The 27,296-nt window shown below is 42.4% G+C and overlaps 4 protein-coding genes across 6 annotated transcripts in view; 3 read left to right on the top strand and 1 right to left on the bottom strand.

The window, feature by feature from the left end:
* The first annotated feature begins 15 nt into the window (after positions 1–15).
* LOC109865934 (protein N-terminal asparagine amidohydrolase) lies at positions 16–6,396 on the top strand. The gene is made up of 10 exons (XM_020454448.2): positions 16–388; positions 585–687; positions 843–908; positions 3,941–4,052; positions 4,138–4,211; positions 4,302–4,355; positions 5,236–5,289; positions 5,369–5,466; positions 5,758–5,871; positions 6,079–6,396. The coding sequence occupies exons 1-10, from the start codon at positions 308–310 to the stop codon at positions 6,247–6,249; spliced, it is 927 nt and encodes a 308-aa protein (XP_020310037.2). The 5' UTR covers positions 16–307; the 3' UTR covers positions 6,250–6,396.
* A 2,746-nt stretch (positions 6,397–9,142) lies between these two features.
* LOC109865316 (ATPase asna1) lies at positions 9,143–15,179 on the top strand. Its single transcript, XM_031799512.1, has 7 exons — positions 9,143–9,312; positions 10,058–10,205; positions 10,424–10,572; positions 11,703–11,853; positions 12,524–12,631; positions 12,896–13,093; positions 13,196–15,179. The coding sequence occupies exons 1-7, from the start codon at positions 9,170–9,172 to the stop codon at positions 13,322–13,324; spliced, it is 1,026 nt and encodes a 341-aa protein (XP_031655372.1). The 5' UTR covers positions 9,143–9,169; the 3' UTR covers positions 13,325–15,179.
* A 623-nt stretch (positions 15,180–15,802) lies between these two features.
* LOC109865317 (bestrophin-2) lies at positions 15,803–26,269 on the top strand. Its single transcript, XM_031799508.1, has 10 exons — positions 15,803–15,937; positions 17,281–17,452; positions 17,567–17,661; positions 17,784–18,017; positions 18,407–18,561; positions 18,738–18,815; positions 19,077–19,229; positions 19,407–19,487; positions 24,670–24,824; positions 25,045–26,269. Exons 2-10 carry the CDS (start codon positions 17,301–17,303, stop codon positions 25,937–25,939), a joined length of 1,998 nt encoding a protein of 665 aa, XP_031655368.1. The 5' UTR covers positions 15,803–15,937; positions 17,281–17,300; the 3' UTR covers positions 25,940–26,269.
* A 114-nt stretch (positions 26,270–26,383) lies between these two features.
* Positions 26,384–27,296, bottom strand: part of LOC116355480 (protein Hook homolog 2-like) — a 2,986-nt gene continuing 2,073 nt past the window's right edge. For all 3 annotated transcript variants that reach the window (XM_031799510.1, XM_031799511.1, XM_031799509.1), the window contains exons 2-4: positions 27,246–27,296; positions 27,035–27,106; positions 26,384–26,839 (exon numbers count right to left, since the gene is read on the bottom strand). The exon at positions 27,246–27,296 is cut by the window's right edge. In XM_031799510.1, the coding sequence (XP_031655370.1) occupies positions 26,687–26,839; positions 27,035–27,106; positions 27,246–27,296 (276 nt within the window). In that variant the 3' untranslated portion in view covers positions 26,384–26,686. The remainder of the gene's footprint in view (positions 26,840–27,034; positions 27,107–27,245) is intronic.

The raw sequence follows: 27,296 nt of genomic DNA, 5'->3' as shown, positions 1-27,296 counted from the left end.
GTAACACGACATAAACAACATGCACGTTTCGTGTCAAAGGAGCGTAGGGCAAATGGAGAATTCGGCGTAGCCTACATTTACATTTTATAGCGTTCATTCCCTAATAATACTTGTGTACAGTTGGTGGCAGTAATACATATTGTGACAGTGAGTGACGTTCTTGAGGAGAAAGCCTACCAAAGAAGAAGAAAATGGATCCAGGAAGTGCAAGCTAGCTAACCATCTGTCTTGTGTAATAGGTCTAGTTTTCATGTTTCATTAAGATAACTATGACATTATGTTAGGTAGATTTATATTGTAGAAAGAAATGCCTTTGCTAATACAAAATAGAAGAATCGAACGACCAGGTTCGACAGTCGATTTGTTCGCCAGATATCCGCATTTGCAGGTGAGTTGACTGGAATAGCCAAGCAAACTATTTGTATTTATTTTATTTTATTTTATTTACCGGTGAGTTGACTATTTAGCCAATAAAACTAGCAGCTGTCATGTCGTAAGCAAGTTGTCCTTGTTGGAATTAATCACCATTTAGTAACAAATCACTTGCTCTTCATGCTATATTGACATTTTATTTTATACCATAGGAAAACGCCCGAGTATTTCGGTCCACGCCGGTTGTAGATGTCGACCCGAAGTGCCTCCTATACATACAGCAACGAGAGTTTGCAGCCACAACACCAGCGGACAGTGAGTATAAACCTATAGTTAAATCAATAGGTTAGCCTAGCTTAACATAGTATATTGTTGCGTCCAAAGGCTACCTCTACACTGATAAATTGTAGCTAAAAATCCGCTGCACAGTTTCCACGACCATCACGAAATGTGTCCCTCTGTTTCCCCAGACTCTGTCGCTGTCCTTGGTTCTGATGATGCAACCACCTGCCACCTAGTTCTGGTGCGACACACAGGTACTGCAGTTCTCTATGTAATGTGTGTTTGTAGATACTATGATAGCATCAAGATATGAGCTTCTAATTCTAAAAACTCACCTTTCCAGAAACAAGTCTCTCCCTGTTGCCGCTTGCTATAGACTTCCCTCTGCCCTCAGCTGTGCCCTCGATACCATATGTGAATTGATTGTCCCCCATCTATCTTCTGAGCACGTGCTACTAGGTGACCTAAACTGGGACATGCTTAACACCCCGGCCATCCTACAAACTAAGCTTGATGCTCTCAATCTTACACAAATTATCAATGAACCTACCAGGTTCAACCCCAAATCAGTAAACACGGGCACCCTCATAGATGTCATCCTAACTAACTCGCCCTCCAAATACACCTCTGCTGTTTTCAATCAAGATCTCAGCGATCACTGCCTCATTGCCTGCATCCGTAATGGGTCTGCAACCAAACGACCACCCCTCATCACTGTCAAACGCTCCCTGAAACATTTCTGCGAGCAGGCCTTTCTAATCAACCTGGCCAGGGTATCCTGGAATGATATTGATCTCATTCCATCAGTAGATGATGCCTGGCTATTCTTTAAAAGTGCATTCCTCACCATCTTAAATAAGCATGCCTCTCTCAAAAAATGTAGAACTAGGAATAGATATAGTCCTTGGTTCACTCCAGACCTGTCTGCCCTTGACCAGCACAAAAACATCCTGTGGCGTTCTGCATTAGCATCGACTAGCCCCCGTGATATGCAACTTTTCAGGGAAGTTAGGAACAAATATACACAGGCAGTTAGAAAAGCTAAGGCAAGCTTTTTCAAACAAATTTGCATCCTGTAGTACTAACTCAAAAAAGTTCTGGGACACTGTAAAGTCCATGGAGAATAAGAGCACCTCATCCCAGCTGCCCACTGCTCTGAGGCTAGGAAACACTGTCACTACCGATAAATCCACTATAATTGAGAATTTCAATAATCATTTCTCTACGGCTGGCCATGCTTTCCACCTGGCTACCCCTACCCTGATCAACAGCCCTCCACCCCCCACAGCAACCTGCCAAAGCCCCCACCATTTCTCCTTTACCCAAATCCAGATAGCTGATGTTCTGAAAGAGCTGCAAAATCTGGACCTCTACAAATCAGCCGGGCTAGACAATCTGGACCCTCTCTTTCTAAAAATATCTGCCGAAATTGTTGCAACCCCTATTACTAGTCTGTTCAACCTCTCTTTCGTATCGTCTGAGATTCCCAAAGATTGGAAAGCTGCCGCGGTCATCCCCCTCTTCAAAGGGGGTGACACTCTAGACCCAAACTGCTACAGACCTATATCTATCCTACCCTGTCTTTCTAAGGTCTTCGAAAGCCAAGTTAACAAACAGATTACTGACCATTTCGAATCCCACCATACCTTATCTGCTATGCAATCTGGTTTCAGAGCTGGTCATGAGTGCACCTCATCCACGCTCAAGGTTCTAAACGACATCATAACCGCCATCGATAAGAGACATTACTGTGCAGCCGTATTCATCGACCTGCACAAGGCTTTCGAGTCTGTCAATCACAACATTCTTATTGGCAGACTCGACAGCCTTGTTTCTCAAATGATTGCCTCGCCTGGTTTACCAACTACTTCTCTGATAGAGTTCAGTGTGTCAAATCGGAGGGACTGTTGTCCGGTCCTCTGACAGTCTCTATGGGTGTGCCACAGGGTACAAATCTCTATGGCCGACTCTCTTTTCTGTATACATCAATGATGTTGCTCTTGCTGCTGGTGATTCTCTGATCCACCTCTACGCAGACGACACCATTCTGTATACTTCTGGCCCCTCCTTGGACACTGTGTTAACTAACCTCCAGACGAGCTTCAATGCCATACAACTCTCCTTCCGTGGCCTCCAACTGCTCTTAAACGCAAATAAAACTAAATGCATGCTATTCAATCGATCACTGCCCGCACCTGCCCGCCCGTCCAGCATCACTACTCTGGATGGCTCTGACTTAGAATACGTGGACAACTACAAATACCTGGGTGTCTGGTTAGACTGTAAACTCTCCTTCCAGACTCACATTAAGCATCTCCAATCCAAAATAAAATCTAGAATCGGCTTCCTATATCGCAACAAAGCATCCTTCACTCGTGCTGCCAAACATACCCTCGTAAAACTGACCATCCTACCGATCCTCGACTTCGGTGATGTCATCTATAAAATAGCCTCCAACACTCTACACAACAAACTGGATGCAGTCTATCACAGTGCCATCCGTTTTGTCACCAAAGCCCCATACACTACCCACCATTGCGACCTGTACGCTCTCGTTGGTTGGCCCTCGCTTCATACTCTTCGCCAAATCCACTGGCTACAGGTTATCTACAAGTCTCTGCTAGGTAAAGCCCCGCCTTCTCTCAGCTCACTGGTCACCATAGCAGCACCCACTCGTAGCACGCACTCCAGCAGATATATCTCACTGGTCACCCCCAAAGCCAATTCCTACTTTGGTCGTCTTTCCTTCCAGTTCTCTGCTGCCCATGACTGGAACAAATTGCAAAAATCTCTGAAGCTGGAAACTCACATCTCCCTCACTAGCTTTAAGCACCAGCTGTCAGAGCAGCTTACAGATCACTGCACCTGTACATAGCCCATCTGTAAACAGCCCATCTATCTACCTACCTCATCCCCATACTGGTATTTATTTATTTATTTTGCTCCTTTGCACCCCAGAATCTCTACCTGCACATTCATCTTCTGCCAACCTACCAGTGTTTAATTGCTATATTGTAATTACTTCGCTACCATGGCCTATTTATTTCCTTAACTTACCTCATTTGCACTCACTGTATATAGACTTTTTGTTTTCTTTTGTTCTACTGTATTATTGACTGTATGTTTTGTTTATTCCATGTGTAACTCTGTGTTGTTGTATGTGTCGAATTGCTACGCTTTATCTTGGCCAGGTCGCAGTTGCAAATGAGAACTTGTTCTCAACTAGCCTACCTGGTTAAATAAAGGTGAAATAAAATAAAATGTCTGCATTTGTACCATCTTGTAGGAAGTGGAGCTGCTTGCCTTGCTCACTGTGATGGCTCCAGCACGTGGAGTGAGGTTCCCCTCATCGTCAAAGCTGTCACATCTCTGAGCAAGGACCCTGCCAAGGAGGGCAGGTAAGAGATACCCCCCCCCCACACACACACACACACACACCCACCCCCCACACACGTATTTGTCCCCTTGCTTCTTTTCCTTCAGGCTGGAGCTCCACCTCGTTGGAGGTTTTGATGATGAGTCAAAGACGTCCCACAAACTCAGCCTTAACCTATTGTGTACGTAAATCTTTGAATGCAACTGCCACAGTAGCAACACCATTATCAGGCTGCATAGAGAAACTACAACCCTTCTATTGTGTTTTGCAGCGGCCTTCCAGAGACAGAAAGAGGATATTCACCTAGAGACCTGCTGCATCACAGGTACATGTTTCCACTCTGTTATATTCTCTCTCAGCCTGTTTTTCTTTATACAACCCAGAGCTATACAGTGTGGCAAAAAAAGTGTTTAGTCAGCCACCAATTGTGCAAGTTTTCCCACTTAAAAAGATGAGAGAGGCCTGTAATTTTCATCAAAGGTACACTTCAACTATGACAGACAAAATTAGAAAAAAATCCAGAAAATCACATTGTAGCCCCTCGATCTGGGGCTCCACACAAGATCATCATTTTGTCTGTCATAGTTGAAGCGATGAAAATGATGAAAATTACAGGCCTCGCTCATCTTTTTAAGTGGGAGAACTTCCACAATTGGTGGCTGACTAAATACTTTTTTGCCCCACTATATGTAGAGAGCTTGGCTGCCAAGTTAGCACAGGGGCCAAGTTAGCACAGGGGCCAAGTTAGCACAGGGGCCATGTTAGCACAGGGGCCATGTTAGCACAGGGGCCATGTTAGCACAGGGGCCATGATCGAACGGCTGCCATGTTAGTGAAGTTTTGGTGATGTAACAATACGAGAACACCTCTGACAATTTCCTATGAAATGACCTCCTGTAAACAAGCAAAGCAGGAGCGAGAATTTCATGTTTTTATTGATTCGCATTCGGGGTGTATCCAAGTCTGTACTGTGTTGTGATGTCAACAAATTGCATATCTTCTTTCAGTGGACATCTTCATAGTTTTCAAAACCTATCTGAAATAAACAGCACAACGCGGAAGTGTCAATTATCACTTAGCAACAGCTATGGAGGAGGAAGTGGCGCTCTCGGAACGTTCAGACAGAAACCCTCATTGGCCCAACTCTGTATATCTGACTCTGCCCCTACCTATCTCGAGGCTCTTTCTCTTTTTTCCACTTGCAGAGATGAATGACGTCTTAGTGGACGGAGCGCACAGACCGGGTGTGCATGGCATAGGTACTGTATCTACACTGCAAATCAATTCACCTTTGTGTAGCAGACAGTTTATAGTATGGCATTGACTGTTTGTCTGCAGGAATAAATATTAAAACAGGGGAGGTGTTCCCCGCCTCGTTCCCTCACAAAGGACCCGCGGAGGAGCTGCGATCAGCACGGACTTTCACTGGGGGCCAGGTAGAGACTTGCGCATAGATATAGAACCTTAAATAGGCTGATGTCATATAGCCACTATGCATCAGATTGGCAAATTTGTCAAGTACGTCAAGTAGAACTAGAATTCCTGTCTACTGATATATTGTCTATGCTCTTGCACATCATCTCTGACACTATGTGAAGGATCGATATAAAGAAAGATCAAAGATGACACATTGAATGGCATGTGGAGTGTGGATATAGAACCCATACGTGAGTTGCTAACTACACTTCATCAGACAGTCGTATAACATTGTAATTGTTTCTCCACAGATGGCTGATATATATGACTCGAAGAAAGGAGTTGTGAAGATAGGCCCATGTAAGTGGTCCCCGAATCTGGATATTTCCTTCTGGCTGTCGCAAGACGATGACACCATCTTAAAGGTAAGGTGTAAGAAAATAGTACATTACTAATATTGATCCCACAATCACTAGAACTTTAGTTGTATGTCCCTTTAAAAGCTTATTGACAACCTCTTAATGTGTTATAGTCTCTGTTTCTGTCAACACTGATACAATGAATGTTGCATAGTATGTTATCAGTATACACACTGTGATATGTTACTCCTCCTGTTTTTGTCCCCCGACCAGTACCTATCCACGTCCCCTACGGCTGAGCCACCACACTTTGTCCAGCACATCAAGTCCACCATCCAGTTCCTCCTGGAGCACCCCAGTTCAGACAGCGTCTTCCCTGGAGGACAGCCCCAGCACTACCGCAGAACAGAGCAGGGGGACTGGGAGAATGTTAACCAGACATAAAGGGCTTGAGGCTCTTCTCTACTAACCCCCTGTTACTTTGACTTTCCCTGGAATCTGTCCGGAAATGGAATCACTCCTTAACTTCTGGAAGACAAGACACTGTGACCCTCCTCTTTACGCCATTGTGGGCGTCACATGTTATTGTTTTTTTGACTTGGTACCAGTACTCCCTGTATATAGCCTCTTTATTTTAATTTTATTGTTGCTCTTTTATTTTTTACTTTTGTTTATTTAGTAAATATTTTTCTTAACTGCATTGTTGGTTAAGGGCTTGTAAGTAAGCATTTTACGGTAAGGTAAAATTGTATTCGGTGCATGTGACAAATAAAATTTGATTTGATTTATTCGTGGTAGCTATCTGGATTGAACCCCAGTGCTGTATCTATGGACTGTCTGTCTCATAGTTTACCAGAATATTTTTGTATATGTCTTATTTTAAATCAGCAATACAGACAATACAAACGTCCGCTCCCACAGAGAGTGCTCTGGTAAGAGGGTGCGCTCGCCCCCAGCCGCCCCGAAGGGCTAACAAGGCAAGGCCCCGGCCCAAAGAGATTTTCCAAGGGCTGGAAAAAAGAAGCCCGACTCGCGGTCGGGCATGAAAGAAAGCGCACCCATAAATACCAGGACCAGCACACACACAGCATGAAGCCAAACCACAAAACATAAATAACGAAAAGCAAAACATAGAATAATCACATCCCACCCTCACCCCTGATTGGAGGACCTAATTTGCCCTGTACTTATTTCAACACTCATAAATTCCGCCCTTCCGACAGCCACAGATCAACCCATCTTTCTCAATAAATCATCATTCTACCATGGTGTCTCACTAGGGACTTGAACCTCCCCAACTGCAACATTTCTGCTGAAATTGCCTTAAAAATAAATATTTATTTAGTTTACTTGACTGGCTGGCCCCAGTGAAGACAGGACAGGCAGAGCTATATGTATTTGTCCCAAATAGCAACCTTTTCCCTATTTAGTGCAGTCATAGGGCCATAGGGCTCTGGTCAAAAGTAGTGCACTATGTAGGGAATGGGGTACAATTTGGGACAGATAATATCTTTCTATTACTAATGATTGTTGTTGGGATGTTATAATTCTTGAGTTGGCGAATGTCTGCACCCACGCGGTCTGTTGGATTGCACTATGTGTTCATCTGAGTCCTACTATGCTATTATCTGGTGTAGTCATGTTATCCAATAGCTGTAGATGTACCCTTAATGGACAAAACATTAAGAACACCTTCCTAATATTGTTTCACCACCTTTTGCCCTCAGAACAGTGGCTGCTTGCTACTTCTTTGTCACATTTTAGCTAGGCAGGTTAGGAGAATGAGGTTAAGGTTGGGGAAATGGTTAGGCTTAGCTAAAATGTTACAAGGAAGCAGAAAACATCCATGCAAAAAGGTCTCGAGTGGCAACCAATCTGGCCAATTAGCTGTTAGGTTTCCATACACTCACTTACGTTGATCCTCCCAATTAGTTAGTAACGCCTACTTTCAGACACTCCATGTATGCACTTGCCCATGACTCAAATTTGCATCAATGACTAAGGTCTGTCAGGATCAATTTTTCCTCAATATTGAACCATTTTGAAAAACATTCTCATGAACCAGAAGTCCAAATAACATGGGTATGTGGCAGGTTTCTTAACTTAGTTTGAGAAAAGCTAAGGGGTTGGTTAAAAGATGGCTGAGTTATTGATAAACCAATCTTTATTAATGGACACATTTTCCTTTGTAAATTAATTTCACAGTGGCCTATCAACTTGAAACTTTTTAGGGCCACCAAAGACATTGCCATGATGAACCATCTTAAGGAAACTACTGTATTAACAATTCACTTTTTTGACTATGTCATGAGTTTGAGTAAGGTTGGATGTCTTGCGTTTATAGCCATGGTGATCAACTGGATGGAGCGGAAATCACAGAAGATATATGTGGTAGTTGCAGCAGAGAAATATTTGGGTGTGAGAGATTTTAGTGCAGAAGATCTACAGGAAGTTTTGAGAGAAGGGGTTCCATCATTCCAGGCCGATGGTCTGGTTTAGGATCGTTTAGGGCCAAAGTAGTGGGATGGGGTGGTGGATTTGGGGGGATAGTGTATAGGTGCAGTGTTAGATGGTGGTGCAATTCAAGATTTCCCCATTCCCCTTTTCTTTATTTTAGGACCAATGTGTAATCCGCATTGCGAAAGGCAGGTAGCCTAAAGGTTAGAGAGTTGTGACAGTTACCGAAAGGTCGCTGGTTCGAAAACCCAATCCGACAATGTGAAACATTTCTATGTGACTTTGAGCAAGGTACAGCCCACACATGGCCCCAATATGCAACACAGCATCTAGTCTATTTAAAATTCAGAAGATATTAAAAAGATAAATATATTAAAACTTTTCATTATTTTCATTATTATTCCATGTTGATGTATTTTATGTCTTTTGAATTTGAAAGACATACCGGCTCATTTTCCTCGAAGCCCACACATGGCCTATGTTTTCCCTTTGAGGACCCCAGCCAAATAATGGTAATTCAATGCAACAAAAAAAGCTAACCATTTAGAATGGGTTGAAGATGGACCAGCCTATCAAGCATTTGTCAGAACTCTCCCATGACCAGTCAGCTGTATATGTCTTATAATGTGTCCTCTTACTGTTATTTCTGATGTAGAATAAAAACAACAATTCCTAATAGATGGGCCTCCTGTGTCTTTGTTGCTCAATATCCATCCATTGTTTTATTGTTTCTTATAAATTTAGTGTTTTTCATTTGGTTTTTGATTAGATTGTTGGCTGAAAATATGTTTACATTTTGATCGCTAAACTGTTTAGCCTTGGTATAGCCCAAAAGAGGGTCGCTTTTTTTTTTACCCAGCTGTTTTTATTATTTGGTACATCCCATTTGCTGACCTGTACACACAAGATGGCAGCTTCGTTGGAAGAAGAATTTGAAGATGCGCCCGATGTGGAGCCTTTAGAACCAACATTGAAAAACATTATAGAGCAGAAATCTCTGAAATGGATATTTGTTGGAGGCAAAGGTGGCGTTGGCAAAACAACATGCAGGTAGGCCGATGCAAAATAGTGCTTTGTCACTATTAGCTAACGTCACTAGCAAAATGAATGGCCTAGCCAAGTATAGATATCTAGCTAAGTAGCGTAGCTTGTCCAATACCGCTAGCCCGACGTTCAATTAATGTTTCTTTATTGACAGTCATTTACCATCAGCGTAGCTCTTATTTCAGTGGGAAACACTGAGCTAACGTTACCTAGTTATATGGTTAGCTAAAATGACAATAATAGCTAGAAACTGTAGCTAACTAGTTAGCTAGCTGTCAAATTCATAACACTGTCATAACTTACTACGTTAGCTAGCAATCCAGCGAGTTTTAAACCGTTTTGAACAATCTTTTGCATTCACAGCAAACATCAGGTTAGCAAACTCCGCTATCTATCTAACGTTATCTAGCTAACTAGTTTTAGTTCGACACTACCATCAACTCAACATGGACCATCACTTTCAAACACCAATTTCAAAGTTCGGTGGTTAAATTTGTCAGTTTCATGCGAAGCTGATTTTTATTTAATTGAGAAGACACTGTTTCTAATGTAGTAATGTATACATACGTAAACACTGTTTCTAACTGAAGGGTTGATAAAGGTATGTCTTGTTTGTATGTGCTCATGTGTCTGTCTATCTATCAGTGTTCGTGTCTGTGGTTATATTTGTCTGTCTGTGCGTCTGTCTGTGCGTGCTCATGACATTCTGTCTATGTGTGCTAATGTATCCATCTGTCCTTTGCCCCCACAGCTGCAGTCTGGCTGTACAGCTGGCTGCGGTGCGTGACAGCGTGCTCATCATCTCCACTGACCCGGCACACAACATCTCAGATGCCTTTGACCAGAAGTTCTCTAAGGTGCCCACAAAAGTCCAGGGCTACGAGAACCTCTTCGCTATGGTATGTCAGCATTAGACCCAGTCTCTCTGCCCCAGTTTTTTTTGTCTACACTACAGACTGGTGATGTCGCTCTCTGCAGTATGCACTCTCTTACTAGGTTTTGAGAATGATTAGAGGCAAAGAGCTGGTTTGTCAGACTACCTCCTCACCGTCTCTTTCCTCCTGTCTTGCCCTGACCTCTGCTCTGTCTGTGTTTTCTTGTGTGTGTGCTCCTGCAGGAGATTGACCCCAGCCTGGGTGTGGCGGAGCTCCCAGATGAGTTCTTTGAAGAGGACAACATGCTGAGTATGGGCAAGAAGATGATGCAGGAGGCCATGAGCGCCTTCCCCGGCATCGACGAGGCCATGAGCTACGCAGAGGTCATGAGGTACGGAGACACGCACACACAGATGTCATGAAGTCAACACTTAATGGCTCTCCACATTAGTTATCGATACACATTATGCTTTGAGTGTTTTTAAAAGTTCTTTAAATTCAGTCAATCATTGGTTATGTTCAGTTTCTGTGATAGAAGCAGGGTAGCCTAGTGTTTAGAGCGTCGGACTAGTAAGGTTGCAAGTTCAAATCCCTGAGCTGACAAGGTACAAATCTGTCGTTCTGCCCCTGAACAGGCAGTTAACCCACTGTTCCTAGGCCATCATTGAAAATAAGAATTTGTTCTTAACTGACTTGCCTAGTTAAATAATAATAAATATCCATGGATGATGGTGTTGGTCTGTACTTGTGGTGGTAGAAATTAGTTGGGCTGCTATTATTGGGCTTTGTCACCCGAATCAAATTCATACGTCTGGGTAAGCTTAACCCTTTTCCTAAAATTTCCACGGCCATAATTTTAAAAATCCCCATCAAAATCCATCCGTTTAAATGAAAGATGTTTTTTTTGCATGGGCTGAGTCTCAATCCACCGCATCCGCCGATATTGCCCTTCCGCACTTGCGGTGAAAGGTGGCAGAGCTAGAGCGGTGTTTGTCAGACCGTTAGACATCCTGAAAATCGGTCTTCTCACGAATATGTCTGTAGTGTCTGAACGGTTTGGCCTACAAACTGAGACTCTCCACAAGCATCATGGGACTCATCTGGAGTCGTTTCTGCCTGTAGGGTGGGGGGGGGGGGGGTTCTAATAAGCTAAAATAGATTTGTTTTAAGATGGTCACACCAAGGATCATTTAGCTATTTGAATTTTAAGACCCATTAAGGCAGGGTTTCCCAAACTGTTTTGTTTTTTACTCTAACATTACACAGCTGATTCAAAGCTTGATGATTAGTTGATTATTTTAACCAGTTGTGTAGTTCTAGGGCAAATCACAAAACCCTGCCTTAATAAGGGGTCTTAACATTCATAATCAAATAGCTAAATGATCCTTGGTGTGACCATCTTAAAATAAATCTATATGTAAGCTTAGTAGAACCCCCCCCAGCTTAGAAACTAGAGGGTTAATAAGGTTATATTTACTAACTCCAGTGTTCCTCAGTCATACTATTTTCCTCTCCGTTCAGGTTAGTGAAAGGCATGAACTTCTCTGTGGTGGTGTTCGACACTGCCCCCACTGGCCACACGCTACGTCTGCTCAACTTCCCCACCATAGTGGAGAGAGGCCTGGGACGACTCATGCAGATCAAGAACCAGATCAGTCCCTTCATCTCACAGGTAAGGTCTACTAACCCTAAACCAGATCAGCCCCTTCATCTCACAGGTAAGGTCTACTAGCCCTAAACCAGATCAGCCCCTTCATCTCACAGGTAAGGTCTACTAGCCCTAAACCAGATCAGCCCCTTCATCTCACAGGTAAGGTCTACTAGCCCTAAACCAGATCAGCCCCTTCATCTCACAGGTAAGGTCTACTAGCCCTAAACCAGATCAGCCCCTTCATCTCACAGGTAAGGTCTACTAGCCCTAAACCAGATCAGCCCCTTCATCTCACAGGTAAGGTCTACTAGCCCTAAACCAGATCAGCCCCTTCATCTCACAGGTAAGGTCTACTAGCCCTAAACCAGATCAGCCCCTTCATCTCACAGGTAAGGTCTACTAGCCCTAAACCAGATCAGCCCCTTCATCTCACAGGTAAGGTCTACTAGCCCTAAACCAGATCAGCCCCTTCATCTCACAGGTAAGGTCTACTAGCCCTAAACCAGATCAGCCTCTTCATCTCACAGGTAAGGACTACTGACTGTTGATGTATTTCTGTGTTAAGCATGAAGCTCTAGTTGCTCTGTTTTTATTGACCAGAGTTGCTGTCTGAGTCGGTAGCATCAGTTCTCTTATTGTTGCCACTTGTGCATGATCCTTCTCTCTAGTTCTCACTCTTTCTCCCCCGTAGATGTGTAACATGCTGGGTCTGGGAGACATGAACGCAGACCAGCTGGCCTCTAAGCTGGAGGAGACCCTACCAGTCATCCGCTCTGTCAGTGAGCAGTTCAAAGACCCTGTAAGTCAGACCAACACCGACCCATTTAGAAACATTGATCTCCTTAACAATGCTTTACCGAACATCTTCGCTCTTGGAAAACATTGTGGTGCGTATGCAGTGTATATACACCTGCATTATGTACATTTGAATGATAACCACTCTACTTCACTATGTGGAGTTATTTGAGTATTGTGTGTTAATTACAGTTTTTGGAGTCCGTATAGTGACTGTCTCTACTTGTGTTTGATGCCTCTCTCCCGTACTCCCCACACTCCCTCATAGGAACAAACAACGTTTATCTGTGTGTGCATCGCCGAGTTCCTGTCCTTGTACGAGACGGAGCGCCTGATCCAGGAGCTGGCCAAGTGTCGCATCGACACGCACAACATTATCGTCAACCAGCTGGTATTCCCCGACTCAGACCGGCCATGCAAGATGTGCGAGGCCCGCCACAAGATCCAGTCCAAGTACCTGGACCAGGTAAAGCACGGCATAAGTAGTCTTCATGTTGTCAATGGCAGTAGTCTGTCACCACGTGCTCTGCCCCTACAATGGTGTCCTAACCTTTATTCTCTGTCCCAGATGGAGGATCTATATGAAGATTTCCACATAATCAAGTTACCGCTGCTGCCCCACGAGGTACGGGGGTCCGAAAAAGTCAACACCTTCTCAATGCAACTCCTGGAGCCCTACATCCCCCCTACCAAGTGATTGACCTCTGACTCCCAGTCGCAGTCTGAACTCACCATCTCCGTCCCCCTTGACCCCAGCCTCACTCCTGCATTACAGCAACCCAGCAAGAACATCCCCATCCTCTTCATCTTCAGGAACCTAAACCACTACAGCAAGAACGACACACACACACACACACACACACACACACACACACAGGGGGCGGACAACACAGAACACAAGGACACACAACCACCTGCTCCTGTTGTAGGCCTACAGTCTAAAAGTGAAAGGAGGATCCACATGTGATTTATCTCTCTCCTCTCACTTTTCTCTATCATTCTATCTATACCATTCTCTCCCATCATATCTCACCAGGGAAAAGATGAACTATTCCTAAAGAATTGAACTTTTCCCAGAGGAACACTCAAGGCCCCCCCCTCCCTTTCTCCTCTCCTCCTCCTGCCTCCCTCCATCCTATTTTTCCTTCCATATTCCAGCCTCCGTAATGTACAAGTGAAACTATCCCTAATGGCTGAGTTTGGTGTCTGGTGCCGCTGCTGTGTTTTTCAGTATAAAACAGCTTTGAGACGATCGACTGCATCTTTGGTTTTTACCATGTGATTTAATTAGACTGTATCTGTGGTTTGCATCTGAAATGGCACCCTATTCCCTGTATAGTGCATTATTGCCACACATTTTGACCAGGGCCCTGGTCAAAAGTAGTGCACTATATATAGGGAATAGGGTGCCATTTTGGATGCACATTCTGACTTCTTAATGCCCTCCATTGTGGGAATGGAGAATAATATGAGTGATGGGAAAGTTTAGTCTGTTTTGGATGAAGGTGGGTGTGTGCAGGGTGAGGACTTACGACCCCAGGGTGAATAGTCACTATGAAGAGGGATATAGGCCTAGAGGGAAGGGTTTTCAGATCATGTTATATTTTTGTCCCACCAATCCCATCAGTCCACTGACCAGCCTTAGAAGAGCATTTGAATACTTAATAATAGCATGGACATACTTAACTACATTATTTGACCAAAATGTTGTTCTCACGCACCATGTGTTTATGGTGTAAATAGCATGTCCCCCACCTACATTTAGTTCAGTTCTTGGATAAAGAAATTATATTTATTGATCGCTGAGCAGTGTCATTCATCTATAATCTACAGTATCAGATGGCTACTTGTAATTATTTTATGCCAATTTCATTGTTTTCCCTACTCTAGGTTGCCACTGAAGCAGTATTTGTGTAAAGCTTTTAAAGTGCTACTTTTCTCTCTAGCCTGGTTGAACCAGACTGAATGCTGCACTCACCATTGACTACCATTGAGTACAGTGTTCAGCCTGGGTGGGGGGGACTTAGCCTGGTTAAACCAATCTCTTTCTCTCTGGTCAAAAGTAGTGCATTTTATATAGGGAATGGTGTGCTGTTTCAGACACACCCTGTCTGTTGTGTAGAGGGCTCTCTATTTGGGTACACAGCGTGATGCTAGTTGGCTACTTGGCTTAATGAATGCCTTAGTGCATTATAATATACAATTGATTACTGAATGTTGATTGGTCCCCTGTTGAAAGGTTGGTTCATTATTTAGCTCTTATTTAGACATCATTCAGTGTGGGATTTTTGCATTGGTGCACAGCTTCTTTGATCCACAGGCAAAATGTCCCACTAGCTGTCAATTTGACTTGTCATCAAGATAGTCACACACCAGAAGTACTACCAACTATAGCCCCATAATCTCTGCAGCAGCAACACAAGTCTTGGAAGGGTCATTTTGATTTGATTTTATCCATGCAATGTTATTAATGCTTCAAGTTATGCATACCCCCCCCAGGCAATTGTTAAACTTACTAAATAAAAAACAAACATGTCTAATTTGCAGGGAGATTGTTGGTTACGTGTTGTTATTTATTAACACAGCTTTCATAACCAAATAATGTTACGAACTACAATATAGACATTGTGATTGGGTCACAAGTAGGCCCTAAGTAGACTCTTGGACGCAGGCGACCCCAAGACGCAGCCGGGACACGCATGGATGGTCTGCGGTACAACATGCCTTGTTGAACAACAGATTCGTCTTGACAGGTCCTGACTTTGTGGGTGACTTCTACGCTCAGAACCTGCAAACAACAAGCCTCCTGTTGAGCTGACACAGTGTTTTGTAGAATTAATTCAAATTTGTCAATGGACTGGAAAAAAACACTTGCCTCGTTCAAAAAATATAATGCACCATACATTTTTTCAAATATATGCACAATTTAATAAATATTACCAAACTGTTATACATGGTTTAGTCTTTTTTTTTTTTTATCAGTGGCAGTCTGACTATTTCCTATTTTCCAATACTTTTTTTTCTTCTCATTTTTACCCACTTGCGTTTTTGACATTGTGTAGCTTTCGGCAGGCTGTCGCTTGTGGTCCATCACCGATTTAAAATGCACTGTGCAGAAAAGCTCGCTCTCCCAGTAGGGGACATACACTAACGAGCTTCGTCTCCTCCAATTTTCGGGATTTGCCCCGGGGCGCTCGAACCACTGAACGCACTGCTGAGGCTCCAGCATCCATGGATTACCCTCTACTGTTGCCTTCTTTTACTGTATGATGTATCGGCTGAATGGGTTACCAACGATGGACGTAGAATGGTTAGTAGAGAATATTAAAGTTGTACAGATGTATTAGGCTATGGAATATGTAAGGGCTTTGATCGTGCGCAGCAATAATGCTAAGCGCGGAGATTGTTGATTAACCTGAACCTGCAAACACCCCAAAGATCCACTCACTGCACGTAGACTAGACGTAATACCATTTGTTTCATATCTGTCCTAAATTTGTCCATCGAACTAGGTGTTTTCATGGACTTTTACGCAAAGTCTAAATGTATCGTGTTCTGGTGAGGTGTTGGTGGATGGGAAGGGAAAGCTCTGGACACAACTCTGCAGTTGTTTGCTTAATGCTGTCGTCTGGACTCTCATACATAATAAGTATATTTGCCTCTCCTCGTCACGCTTTGAACAAACTCGCAAAACCCCCAAAAATGCATTGTACAAAATGTACATGTTAATATTTTCAAAATACTCCAATTTCATTTTATAAACATTGTACACCAATACACTAATAATTTTCTAATAAGTGCTAAATATGTATTTGAGTGTACTATTGCACCACTATATCCGAGGCATACTAATGAGGTAACAAAGCCATTCCTGACATGACCGGACAGGTAACAAAATGAACGATAGCTAAATTAAATACAAAAACGTCACATTTCACAACATACCTGCATGGACTGGATACAAATGCAAGGCAAACGTTAATGCTGCCGTCTGTCGTACATAAGTATATTTGCCTGACAAAAGACAGTGCAGAATTCCCGTGAGAAAATCGTCAGAAAACTCACGCTGTCTGTACCTGAAAGAGAGCCTCTCCCGCACCCAAAGCTAACGGTAGCTGGGCTAACCTTGCAAATTTGCAATTAAAGTTGCTCTCGAAAAGTATCCCCATTCACGCTAATATATATTCATACTAACAGTAGTACAACAACACTTAATGAATTATGATATTATTTTTGCTTGTTTTTTTTGTGTGCATTTGTGAACACTTGCTAACATGTGCATTCAAAATAAACATAAACACATACCTCTCCTCATCACGCTTTGACCAAACAGGCGTAAAAGCATGGTTCTCGTAGATGACATCACAACATCAACACAATTTAGAAAATAAATACAATAAAATAGTTCACTTTTGAAAGTATTGTAATACATCTGAAAATAACCATAAATTAATAAATAATAAATAAATATGAGGGATTTTCGGTGAAATACATCAATTATATTTTACACCTGTTACATAAACAAAACTGTATAGGTATGATTTGTGGAGGGTTAGACATGGGTTTTCTTTCCATTTCCCTTGATTAATAGAAACAAAACTAACACAATATATGTTTTCCGAGATATACTATTTATTTTTTAATATATGATAGAATAACTGATAGATGACATCATGACGGTCACCTACACCGCGCAAGTTGCCAATGCGCGCTTCTGCGGGTTCTCCAAACTGCTCCTAGCCTGGAGGGGAAGCATCTACAAGGTCTTATGGAAGGAGTTCCTTGCTTTCTTCGCCATGTACACTGCCATCAGTGTCACTTACAGGTATGAGAGACTTTGGCTACCAAGTTACATAATTATTTGAACTTTCCATTACCATTTGATGATTTCAGTTTGTTTTAATTGGTGCACATTATTATGTAACTTTTACCTCTTAAGATTCTTCCTCTTTGATGACCAGAAGAGGTATTTTGAAAAACTGGCAATTTACTGCAACCACTATGCCAGTCTCATCCCCATGTCTTTTGTGCTAGGTGGGCAATATTACTAAATCAATAACACAGATTCTATTAGAATATTCTTATATTCTAATATTCTTCTATTCTATAAGAAAATACCACCATTCATTACAGAACCATTTGCTGCTGTTTTCCAGGTTTTTACGTGACACTGGTGGTGAACCGCTGGTGGAATCAGTACACCCGCATTCCATTACCTGACCGCCTGATGTGCGTGCTCTCCGGCGGCCTGCAGGGTGTGGACGAGCGCGGGCGGCTGCTGCGACGCACCATGATGCGCTATACAAGTCTGTCCGCGTTACTGATTTTGCGCTCGGTCAGCACCGCGGTGTTCAAACGCTTCCCGACCATGGACCACGTCGTGGAAGCAGGTAAATGTGTCATTCAGATGCAGCTAAGAGATTGCCTTTGTGGAGATATTGCACTTTCCAGATGTCGCCTTCAAGGAAAAATTGCACTTTGCAGATTTTCAGAATTCAAACACAAGAAAGTAGCCTACAGTGTACATCTGGATACACCATACCACTTGCAGTTTTGTCCCACATCCTGTGTCTTCCAAACACATACCTTATAGTTTATGTAGCGGTCTAGCGGAGGTGAGTCGGACTCACGCTCTGGTGATGAGGTAGCCCTGCCTGCAACTTTAATCAGTGTCACCCTCAGGTCCAATTTCCTCTTGGCCTAATTAAGACATTGGGTTTCAAAGCAGTACATGGGAGTTCAGACCTCACCTGTGACAGATACACTCCCCTCTCCTCAGGGTTCATGACCAGGGAGGAGCGGAAGAAGTTTGAGAGCCTCAAGTCCCCCTATAACAAGTACTGGATTCCCTGTGTGTGGTTCACTAACCTGGCCGCCCTGGCCCGCTGTGAGGGCAGGATTAAGGACGACAGCACCCTCAAACTAGTGCTGGAGGTAGTCTACAATACAACACACATAAAGCGACATAGTGATAAACCACATTATATCAATAGTTATATGACATGAATAAGCTGTACCCGACTTACATACTGACTGAACCTTACACAAAAACAATACATTCAACAAAAACAATAACTTACATTTGTGTGCTTGTCTGTTTATGTCGGCAGGAGCTCAATCATTTCAGAGGGAACTGCAGTATGCTTTTCCATTACGACATGATCAGTGTTCCCCTGGTCTACACTCAGGTGTGTGTGTGTGTATGTGTGTGTGTGTGTGTGTGTGTGTGTGTGTGTATGTGTGTGTGTGTGTGTGTGTGTGTATGTGTGTGTGTGTGTGTGTGTGTGTGTGTGTGTGTGTGTGTGTGTGTGTGTGTGTGTGTGTGTGTGTGTGTGTGTGTGTGTGTGTGTGTGTGTGTGTGTGTGTGTGTGTGTGCAATCATTGTAGAATTTCCTCTGTCGGCATCACTCATTCGGTGTCCTATGTTCTCGTCTCCACCATCCCTATAGGTGGTGACTCTGGCCGTGTACAGTTTTTTCTTCGTGTGTCTGATAGGACGTCAGTTCCTGGACCCCACACAGGGCTACCTGGGTCATGACCTGGACCTGTACGTCCCCATCTTCACTCTGCTACAGTTCTTCTTCTACGCTGGCTGGCTCAAGGTCAGTGGAAGTTCATTGTTGTGTTCTCTAGGTAGCAAATGGAGAAAAAAAACAGACTGAAACAGGGAGAGGCTACCAAAAACAAACATATTTTTATTTATTTCCGTTGCAAAATGTTTTAAAACATTTCCCTTGCGTGCCCCAATGAACATTACCAATTTTTTGTATGTTTTTCAGGTAGCAGAGCAGTTGATAAACCCATTTGGAGAGGACGATGATGACTTTGAGACCAACTGGCTGATAGACAGGAACTTCCAGGTTTCTATTGAATCACATATATTGCTATCCTTCTCACAACCCCCCATTGTTATCGTATATGTAATATATGATGTATATGGTAGTACTTCATATATGCGATATTATAAATATACCACATGCAACCCGTAATAAGACTAAGCAATTAGCCCATTAAATGAATTAAATGGCTCCATAATATAGATCGCAATATGCAAGACCATGGTTAAACCATGTGCTATCAAGTATTATGCGTTTAGCTGACTAAGATCAAGGAATGGTCATAAAAGCAAATATCAAAGCAAGTATAATTTAATAACTTTGTAAAATGAATGGTTTCACATGCAAGACAATACTGACATTAACAAAGCATTAGGGTAGACATAACGATTAAGCTACAAGGCAATACTGACATTAACAAAGCATTAGGGTAGACATAACGATTAAGCTACAAGGCAATACTGACATTAACAAAGCATTAGTCTAGACATAACGATTAAGCTACAAGGCAATACTGACATTAACAAAGCATTAGTCTAGACATAACGATTAAGCTACAAGGCAATACTGACATTAACAAAGCATTAGTCTAGGCATAAAGATTAAGCTACAAGGCAATACTGACATTAACAAAGCATTAGTCTAGACATAACGATTAAGCTACAAGGCAATACTGACATTAACAAAGCATTAGTCTAGACATAACGATTAAGCTACAAGGCAATACTGACATTAACAAAGCATTAGTCTAGACATAACGATTAAGCTACAAGGCAATACTGACATTAACAAAGCATTAGTCTAGACATAACGATTAAGCTACAAGGCAATACTGACATTAACAAAGCATTAGGGTAGACATAACGATTAAGCTACAAGGCAATACTGACATTAACAAAGCATTAGGGTAGACATAACGATTAAGCTACAAGGCAATACTGACATTAACAAAGCATTAGTCTAGACATAACGATTAAGCTACAAGGCAATACTGACATTAACAAAGCATTAGTCTAGGCATAAAGATTAAGCTACAAGGCAATACTGACATTAACAAAGCATTAGTCTAGACATAACGATTAAGCTACAAGGCAATACTGACATTAACAAAGCATTAGTCTAGACATAACGATTAAGCTACAAGGCAATACTGACATTAACAAAGCATTAGGGTAGGCATAAAGATTAAGCTACAAGGCAATACTGACATTAACAAAGCATTAGTCTAGGCATAAAGATTAAGCTACAAGGCAATACTGACATTAACAAAGCATTAGTCTAGGCATAAAGATTAAGCTACAAGGCAATACTGACATTAACAAAGCATTAGGGTAGGCATAAAGATTAAGCTACAAGGCAATACTGACATTAACAAAGCATTAGGGTAGGCATAAAGATTAAGCTACAAGGCAATACTGACATTAACAAAGCATTAGGGTAGGCATAAAGATTAAGCTACAAGGCAATACTGACATTAACAAAGCATTAGGGTAGGCATAAAGATTAAGCTACAAGGCAATACTGACATTAACAAAGCATTAGGGTAGGCATAAAGATTAAGCTACAAGGCAATACTGACATTAACAAACCATTAGGGTAGGCATAAAGATTAAGCTACAAGGCAATACTGACATTAACAAAGCATTAGGGTAGGCATAAAGATTAAGCTACAAGGCAATACTGACATTAACAAAGCATTAGGGTAGGCATAAAGATTAAGCTACAAGGCAATACTGACATTAACAAAGCATTAGGGTAGGCATAAAGATTAAGCTACAAGGCAATACTGACATTAACAAAGCATTAGGGTAGGCATAAAGATTAAGCTACAAGGCAATACTGACATTAACAAAGCATTAGGGTAGGCATAACGATTAAGCTACAAGGCAATACTGACATTAACAAAGCATTAGGGTAGGCATAAAGATTAAGCTACAAGGCAATACTGACATTAACAAAGCATTAGTCTAGGCATAAAGATTAAGCTACAAGGCAATACTGACATTAACAAAGAATTAGGGTAGGCATAAAGATTAAGCTACAAGGCAATACTGACATTAACAAAGCATTAGGGTAGGCATAAAGATTAAGCTACAAGGCAATACTGACATTAACAAAGCATTAGTCTAGGCATAAAGATTAAGCTACAAGGCAATACTGACATTAACAAAGCATTAGGGTAGGCATAAAGATTAAGCTACAAGGCAATACTGACATTAACAAAGCATTAGGGTAGGCATAAAGATTAAGCTACAAGGCAATACTGACATTAACAAAGCATTAGGGTAGGCATAAAGATTAAGCTACAAGGCAATACTGACATTAACAAAGCATTAGTCTAGGCATAAAGATTAAGCTACAAGGCAATACTGACATTAACAAAGCATTAGGGTAGGCATAAAGATTAAGCTACAAGGCAATACTGACATTAACAAAGCATTAGGGTAGGCATAACGATTAAGCTACAAGGCAATACTGACATTAACAAAGCATTAGGGTAGGCATAAAGATTAAGCTACAAGGCAATACTGACATTAACAAAGCATTAGTCTAGGCATAAAGATTAAGCTACAAGGCAATACTGACATTAACAAAGCATTAGGGTAGGCATAAAGATTAAGCTACAAGGCAATACTGACATTAACAAAGCATTAGGGTAGGCATAAAGATTAAGCTACAAGGCAATACTGACATTAACAAAGCATTAGTCTAGGCATAAAGATTAAGCTACAAGGCAATACTGACATTAACAAAGCATTAGGGTAGGCATAAAGATTAAGCTACAAGGCAATACTGACATTAACAAAGCATTAGGGTAGGCATAAAGATTAAGCTACAAGGCAATACTGACATTAACAAAGCATTAGGGTAGGCATAAAGATTAAGCTACAAGGCAATACTGACATTAACAAAGCATTAGGGTAGGCATAAAGATTAAGCTACAAGGCAATACTGACATTAACAAAGCATTAGGGTAGGCATAAAGATTAAGCTACAAGGCAATACTGACATTAACAAACCATTAGGGTAGGCATAAAGATTAAGCTACAAGGCAATACTGACATTAACAAAGCATTAGGGTAGGCATAAAGATTAAGCTACAAGGCAATACTGACATTAACAAAGCATTAGTCTAGGCATAAAGATTAAGCTACAAGGCAATACTGACATTAACAAAGCATTAGTTAGGAGATATTGCACTTTCCAGATGTCGGCATAAAGATCCTGTGGTGTAAAAAGTACCCAATTGTCATACTTGAGTAAAAGTAAAGATACCTTCATAGAGAATGACTCAAGTAAAAGTGAAAGACACCCAGTAAAATACTACTTGAGTAAAAGTCTAAAGTATAAATCATTTAAAATTCCTTACATTAAGCAAACCAGACCGCACCATTTTCTTGTTTGTTTTTTAATTTATGGTGGCGCACTCCGACACTCAGACATAATTTATAAACGAAGCGTGTGTGTTTAGTAAGTCCACCAGATGGCAGTAGAGATGACCAGGGATGTTCTCTTGATAAGTGTGTGAATTGCACCATTTTCCTGTCCTGCTAAGGAGCATTCACTACTTTTGGGTGTCAGGGAAAATGTATGGAGTAAAAAGTATATACTTTTCTTTAGGAATGTAGTGAAGTAAAAGTAAAATGAGTCAAAAATATAAATAGTCAAGAAAGTACAGATACCCCCAAAACTACTTAAGTAGTACTTGAAAGTATTCCTGAGAGGACCATAAAACACCTTTGCACAGAGTAATTTAGAGTTCACCCTCCTGCTAAGGAGCATTCACTACTTTATACAAGTTACCACAGAGATCCTCCACTGAACAAAAATATGAACGCAACATGCAACAATTTAATGATTTTACTGAGTTACAGTTCATAAAAGGAAATCTGTCCATTGAAATAAATGAATTAGTCCCTAATCTATGGATTTCACATGACTGGAATACAGATATGCATCTGTTGGTCACAGATAGCTTAACAAAAAGGTAGGGATGTGGATCAGAAAGCCAGTCAGTATCTGGTGGGATCACCATTTACCTCATGCAGCACGACACATCTCCTTCTCATAGAGTTGATCAGGCTGTTGATTGATTGTGGCCTGTGGAATGTTGTCCCACTCCTCTTCAATTCAATTTAATGGCTGGAACGGGGCGAATGGAATGGCATGAAGCACATGGAAATCATGTTTGATGTATTTGATACCAATCCACCTATTCCGCTCCAGCCATTACCATGAGCCCGTCCTCCCCAATTAAGATGCCACCAACCTCCTGTGGTGCAAACCCACAGTTTCATGAGCTGTCCGGGTGGCTGGTCTCAGACAATCCCACAGGTGAAAAAGCCGGATGTGGAGGTCCTGGGCTGGCGTGGTTAAACGTGATCTACGTTTTTGAGGCCAGTTGGACGTACTGCCAAATTCTCTTAAACGACTTTGGAGTCTACTTATTGTAAAGAAATTATCATTAAATTATCTGGCAACAGCTCTGGTGGACATTCCTGCAGTCAGCATGCCAATTGCATCTCCCTCAAAACTTGAGACATCTCTGGCATTGTGTTGTGTGACAGAACTGCACATTTTAGAGTGATCAGCACAAGGTGCACCTGTGTAATGATCCTGCTGTTTAATCAGCTTCTTGATATGCCACACTCCATGTCAGGTGGATGGATTATCTTGTAAAAGGTTAAATGCTCACAAACAGGGATGTAACAAAAAGAAGTAAGCTTTCGTTGCATTTTTTAAATTTAATTTCAGCTCATTTAGCATGGGACCAACACTTTACATGTTGCGTTTATATTTTTGTTCAATATACATACATATAGATAGCTTCAGAGTCCTCTTTAAGGTACACGTTTCAGATAGATACCAGACATGGATACTATAGCTTTATTTTATAGTAGTCAGTCCTCTGGATACTGTAACAGAGAGATACATTTTGGCCCCTCAGAGGGGAAGGGCTGGCAAGTCCTTGAGCATTGTCCTTTGTGCTTTCCTTGTGTTGCTGGCCATTTGCTATACAGCTCCAGGGGGACAGAGAGCACATAAATTAGGGCCGAGCCTACACTTGTACATGAGTGGGATAAGTACTTTTGAAACACTCAAAGTGAGAGAAAAAAAATGGTGGGGTGAAAGGAAACTTCAAGAGAAGAGTTTCTTGGAACTTCCCTCATCTGAAACTGAAGAGGTTGAGTGTGTGTTTCCTCAGGTCTCCATGATGGCAGTCGATGAGATGTATGGGGATCTTCCCATCATGGAAAGAGACCGATATTGGAACGACTCTAACCCTCGTCCTCCCTACACTGCAGCAACTCTATTCGGGCTGCGCAAACCCTCCTTCCAGGGTTCCACCTTCGACATGGCGTGAGTGTCTATTCTATTTTATTTTATTCTATTTTTGGGGCAAGTGCAATACATTTCTACAATACACCTCAAATATGTGTCACCTTGTTGCAAGTCAAGGATATTCAGTATGTGTGTCTTACAAGTCCAAAGATGATTAGTTGTATGTTTCTAACCTCCTTTATGGCCCTAAGGGCATTATTCAAGTTGTAGTGATTTTAATTGAGTCTGTCCCCTCCAGGATTCCCAAAGAGGAGATGCACTTCGCTCCCCTGGCGGATATCACTGAGAACGTGGAGTCTCAGGGTGGGGGTCACCACCCCAACATGGCCCTGTTCAACCGGCTCCTCTTCACTGCCCCGTCCCCCACGGGACTCATTGGAGGGGCGCTGCGCCGCACCTCCGCCCAGCTCCAAAGGTTCCGTCGTCGCTCCGGGATGTACCCGCCCTCGTTCAGTGATGAAGAGGGTGAGGATGAGGATGACGAAGGTGGGAAGACTTTTGGGCCTTCTGGGGGCTCACTGCCGTCTGTTTTGGCTCAGGATACTCAGAGTACCATATGTAGTTGTGGAGGGGTGTTTAATGCTAGGACACCCCTCATGGAGGTACAGTTTGGGGTTGGGGTGGAGAGATGTGGGGATGCACTTCAAAGTCAGGAAGAGATTATGGAAGAAGAGGAGGAAGAAGAAGAGGATGAGGGGAACACCCAGAAGGGGGCAGAGAAAGAGAAGATGGAGGAAGGGAACACTGAGGTGACAGGAGATATTCAAAGCCGCATGCCACTGCTCCCATCACCCCTCCAGCCTTCCAGAGACCGAGGCCAAACATCCATCAGACAACCCCAGGATAAGACACCCAGACCAGCCTCGACAACCCCCTCCAGCCCCCTAGCCCCCAGAATCATCCACCCCCGTTCCACAGCCTGCTCCACCCAAGACCTTTTCATCTCTGAACCAATCACAGAGCAGAGCACAGTGATCCCCGCAATTCCCAAGCCGCCCATTGGTGGAGCCAAGATGTCTTTCCTCACCGTGCCGTCCTACAGCTCCCCACAGCGTCATAGGAGCGTCAGCATGGGGTCAGAGTCCCCATCGGCTCCGAAACGAGATACTGCACCCTGTTCTAGCCAAAATTAGTGCACTACTTAGGGAATAGGATGCCATTTCAGAACCGGACTATGAGTAAGGGAGAACATGCACACTTCTGTCCAACTGGGACCAACACATTACACTGAAAAGCTAGGTCATATGTCACTGTAGTATGTTCATGTGAAATCACTGGTCTATAGATCATCTGCATGAGGTTCATCCTACTGATCAATCCACCCAGATGCTGCAAGGTTTGAGCTGCAGCTTTCACTGTGTTCACCAATCTTACACTGTACATTTACTTTAGATGAATGATTTTTCACCTTGTTACATTGTTATGAATTATAATGAGGTAAATAAAAAGAAAAGACAAATCTTTCTTGCCATAGTTCCATTTCTGTTGCTATGAGACACAATAGTTTGGGATGACAGCAGATATGTGAGACAATACAGTCAAATTAAATCTGGAGAAAATGAGCGCTATACTGTAAGTCATGTTGATATTTTATTCCAAGCGCAAAAATCCATTGGCAACACATTGTAATAGTGATGTTCCTTTATTGTCCTATCTATTCCTTGAACTTTTAGATTCAAACTGAGATGGACAAAAAACGAACACCAATACCATGTGACCAGCAGGTGGCGCCAATGTTAAATAAAATTGTTTTTTTAACATCCAATCTTTTTTTAAACAGCCACAAAAATCCCATCAACATCCTCTTCCAACGTTCCTTGTCCATCCAGTGTCAATCCCACCACCCTCAACAGAGGGACCTCTCCCTCCATCTCTCCCTCCTATCTGGGCTGTAGCTTGGGAGAGAGCCCCATGCCTCTCCTGCTCCTGGCCTGGGTGGACTGCCTCTGCTTGGCCAGGAAGGACTGGGCTTGGCCTGGAGGCCTGTAAGAGCCCTCAGACAGCCTCAGCTCCTGATGCTGGAGAGTCACACACTGGAGGGGATGCATAAAAACTCATTTCTCATTCAAACAGTAGAGTCCGCTCAGGAGTGACATACACATGGTTTAACAATAACATTCAGTCCTCACTTTTCCAACTTTGTGCATTTGAAATGAGACCCTATACCCTATATAGTGGACTAGTGTTGGGGTAATGCATTATATAGGGAAACATTCTCACACACTCACCATACTATACCAGTCTGTAATAGTGAGTTTTTCCTCTTGGTCTTGTCTGGACAAGATCCTCTCATGTGAGTCCTGTAACATCAACAGATAGAGTAACATCAAAATATTTTTTTGAGGCTATATAATTAAGAGCATTGGGTGATGCATTAAAGATTTGCCACAGATGATGGCGTATGACAAACATAGTTCTGAAATCAGGCCAAACACTCACTTCTTTGACAGCCGTCATGATGACATCACAGGAAGTAGTCTCCTCTTCAGT

Source organism: Oncorhynchus kisutch, linkage group LG20, assembly GCF_002021735.2.
Source record: "Oncorhynchus kisutch isolate 150728-3 linkage group LG20, Okis_V2, whole genome shotgun sequence".
Lineage (NCBI taxonomy): Eukaryota > Metazoa > Chordata > Actinopteri > Salmoniformes > Salmonidae > Oncorhynchus > Oncorhynchus kisutch.
The sequence above is the reverse complement of the archived record's forward strand: the minus strand, read 5'-3'. Positions and strand labels throughout refer to the sequence as shown.

Bases quoted from the DNA above. Each gene is read 5' to 3' on its own strand.
- LOC109865316 (XM_031799512.1), top strand. From the start codon at position 9,170: ATGGCAGCTTCGTTGGAAGAAGAATTTGAAGATGCGCCCGATGTGGAG. The intron at 10,573-11,702 runs GTACGGAGACAC...CTCTCCGTTCAG, and splicing joins AGCTACGCAGAGGTCATGAG to GTTAGTGAAAGGCATGAACT. The intron at 12,632-12,895 runs GTAAGTCAGACC...ACTCCCTCATAG, and splicing joins GTGAGCAGTTCAAAGACCCT to GAACAAACAACGTTTATCTG.
- LOC109865934 (XM_020454448.2), top strand. From the start codon at position 308: ATGCCTTTGCTAATACAAAATAGAAGAATCGAACGACCAGGTTCGACA. The intron at 4,053-4,137 runs GTAAGAGATACC...CTTTTCCTTCAG, and splicing joins GACCCTGCCAAGGAGGGCAG to GCTGGAGCTCCACCTCGTTG. The intron at 5,467-5,757 runs GTAGAGACTTGC...GTTTCTCCACAG, and splicing joins GGACTTTCACTGGGGGCCAG to ATGGCTGATATATATGACTC.
- LOC109865317 (XM_031799508.1), top strand. From the start codon at position 17,301: ATGACGGTCACCTACACCGCGCAAGTTGCCAATGCGCGCTTCTGCGGG. The intron at 18,018-18,406 runs GTAAATGTGTCA...CCCTCTCCTCAG, and splicing joins GGACCACGTCGTGGAAGCAG to GGTTCATGACCAGGGAGGAG. The intron at 19,230-19,406 runs GTCAGTGGAAGT...TATGTTTTTCAG, and splicing joins TCTACGCTGGCTGGCTCAAG to GTAGCAGAGCAGTTGATAAA.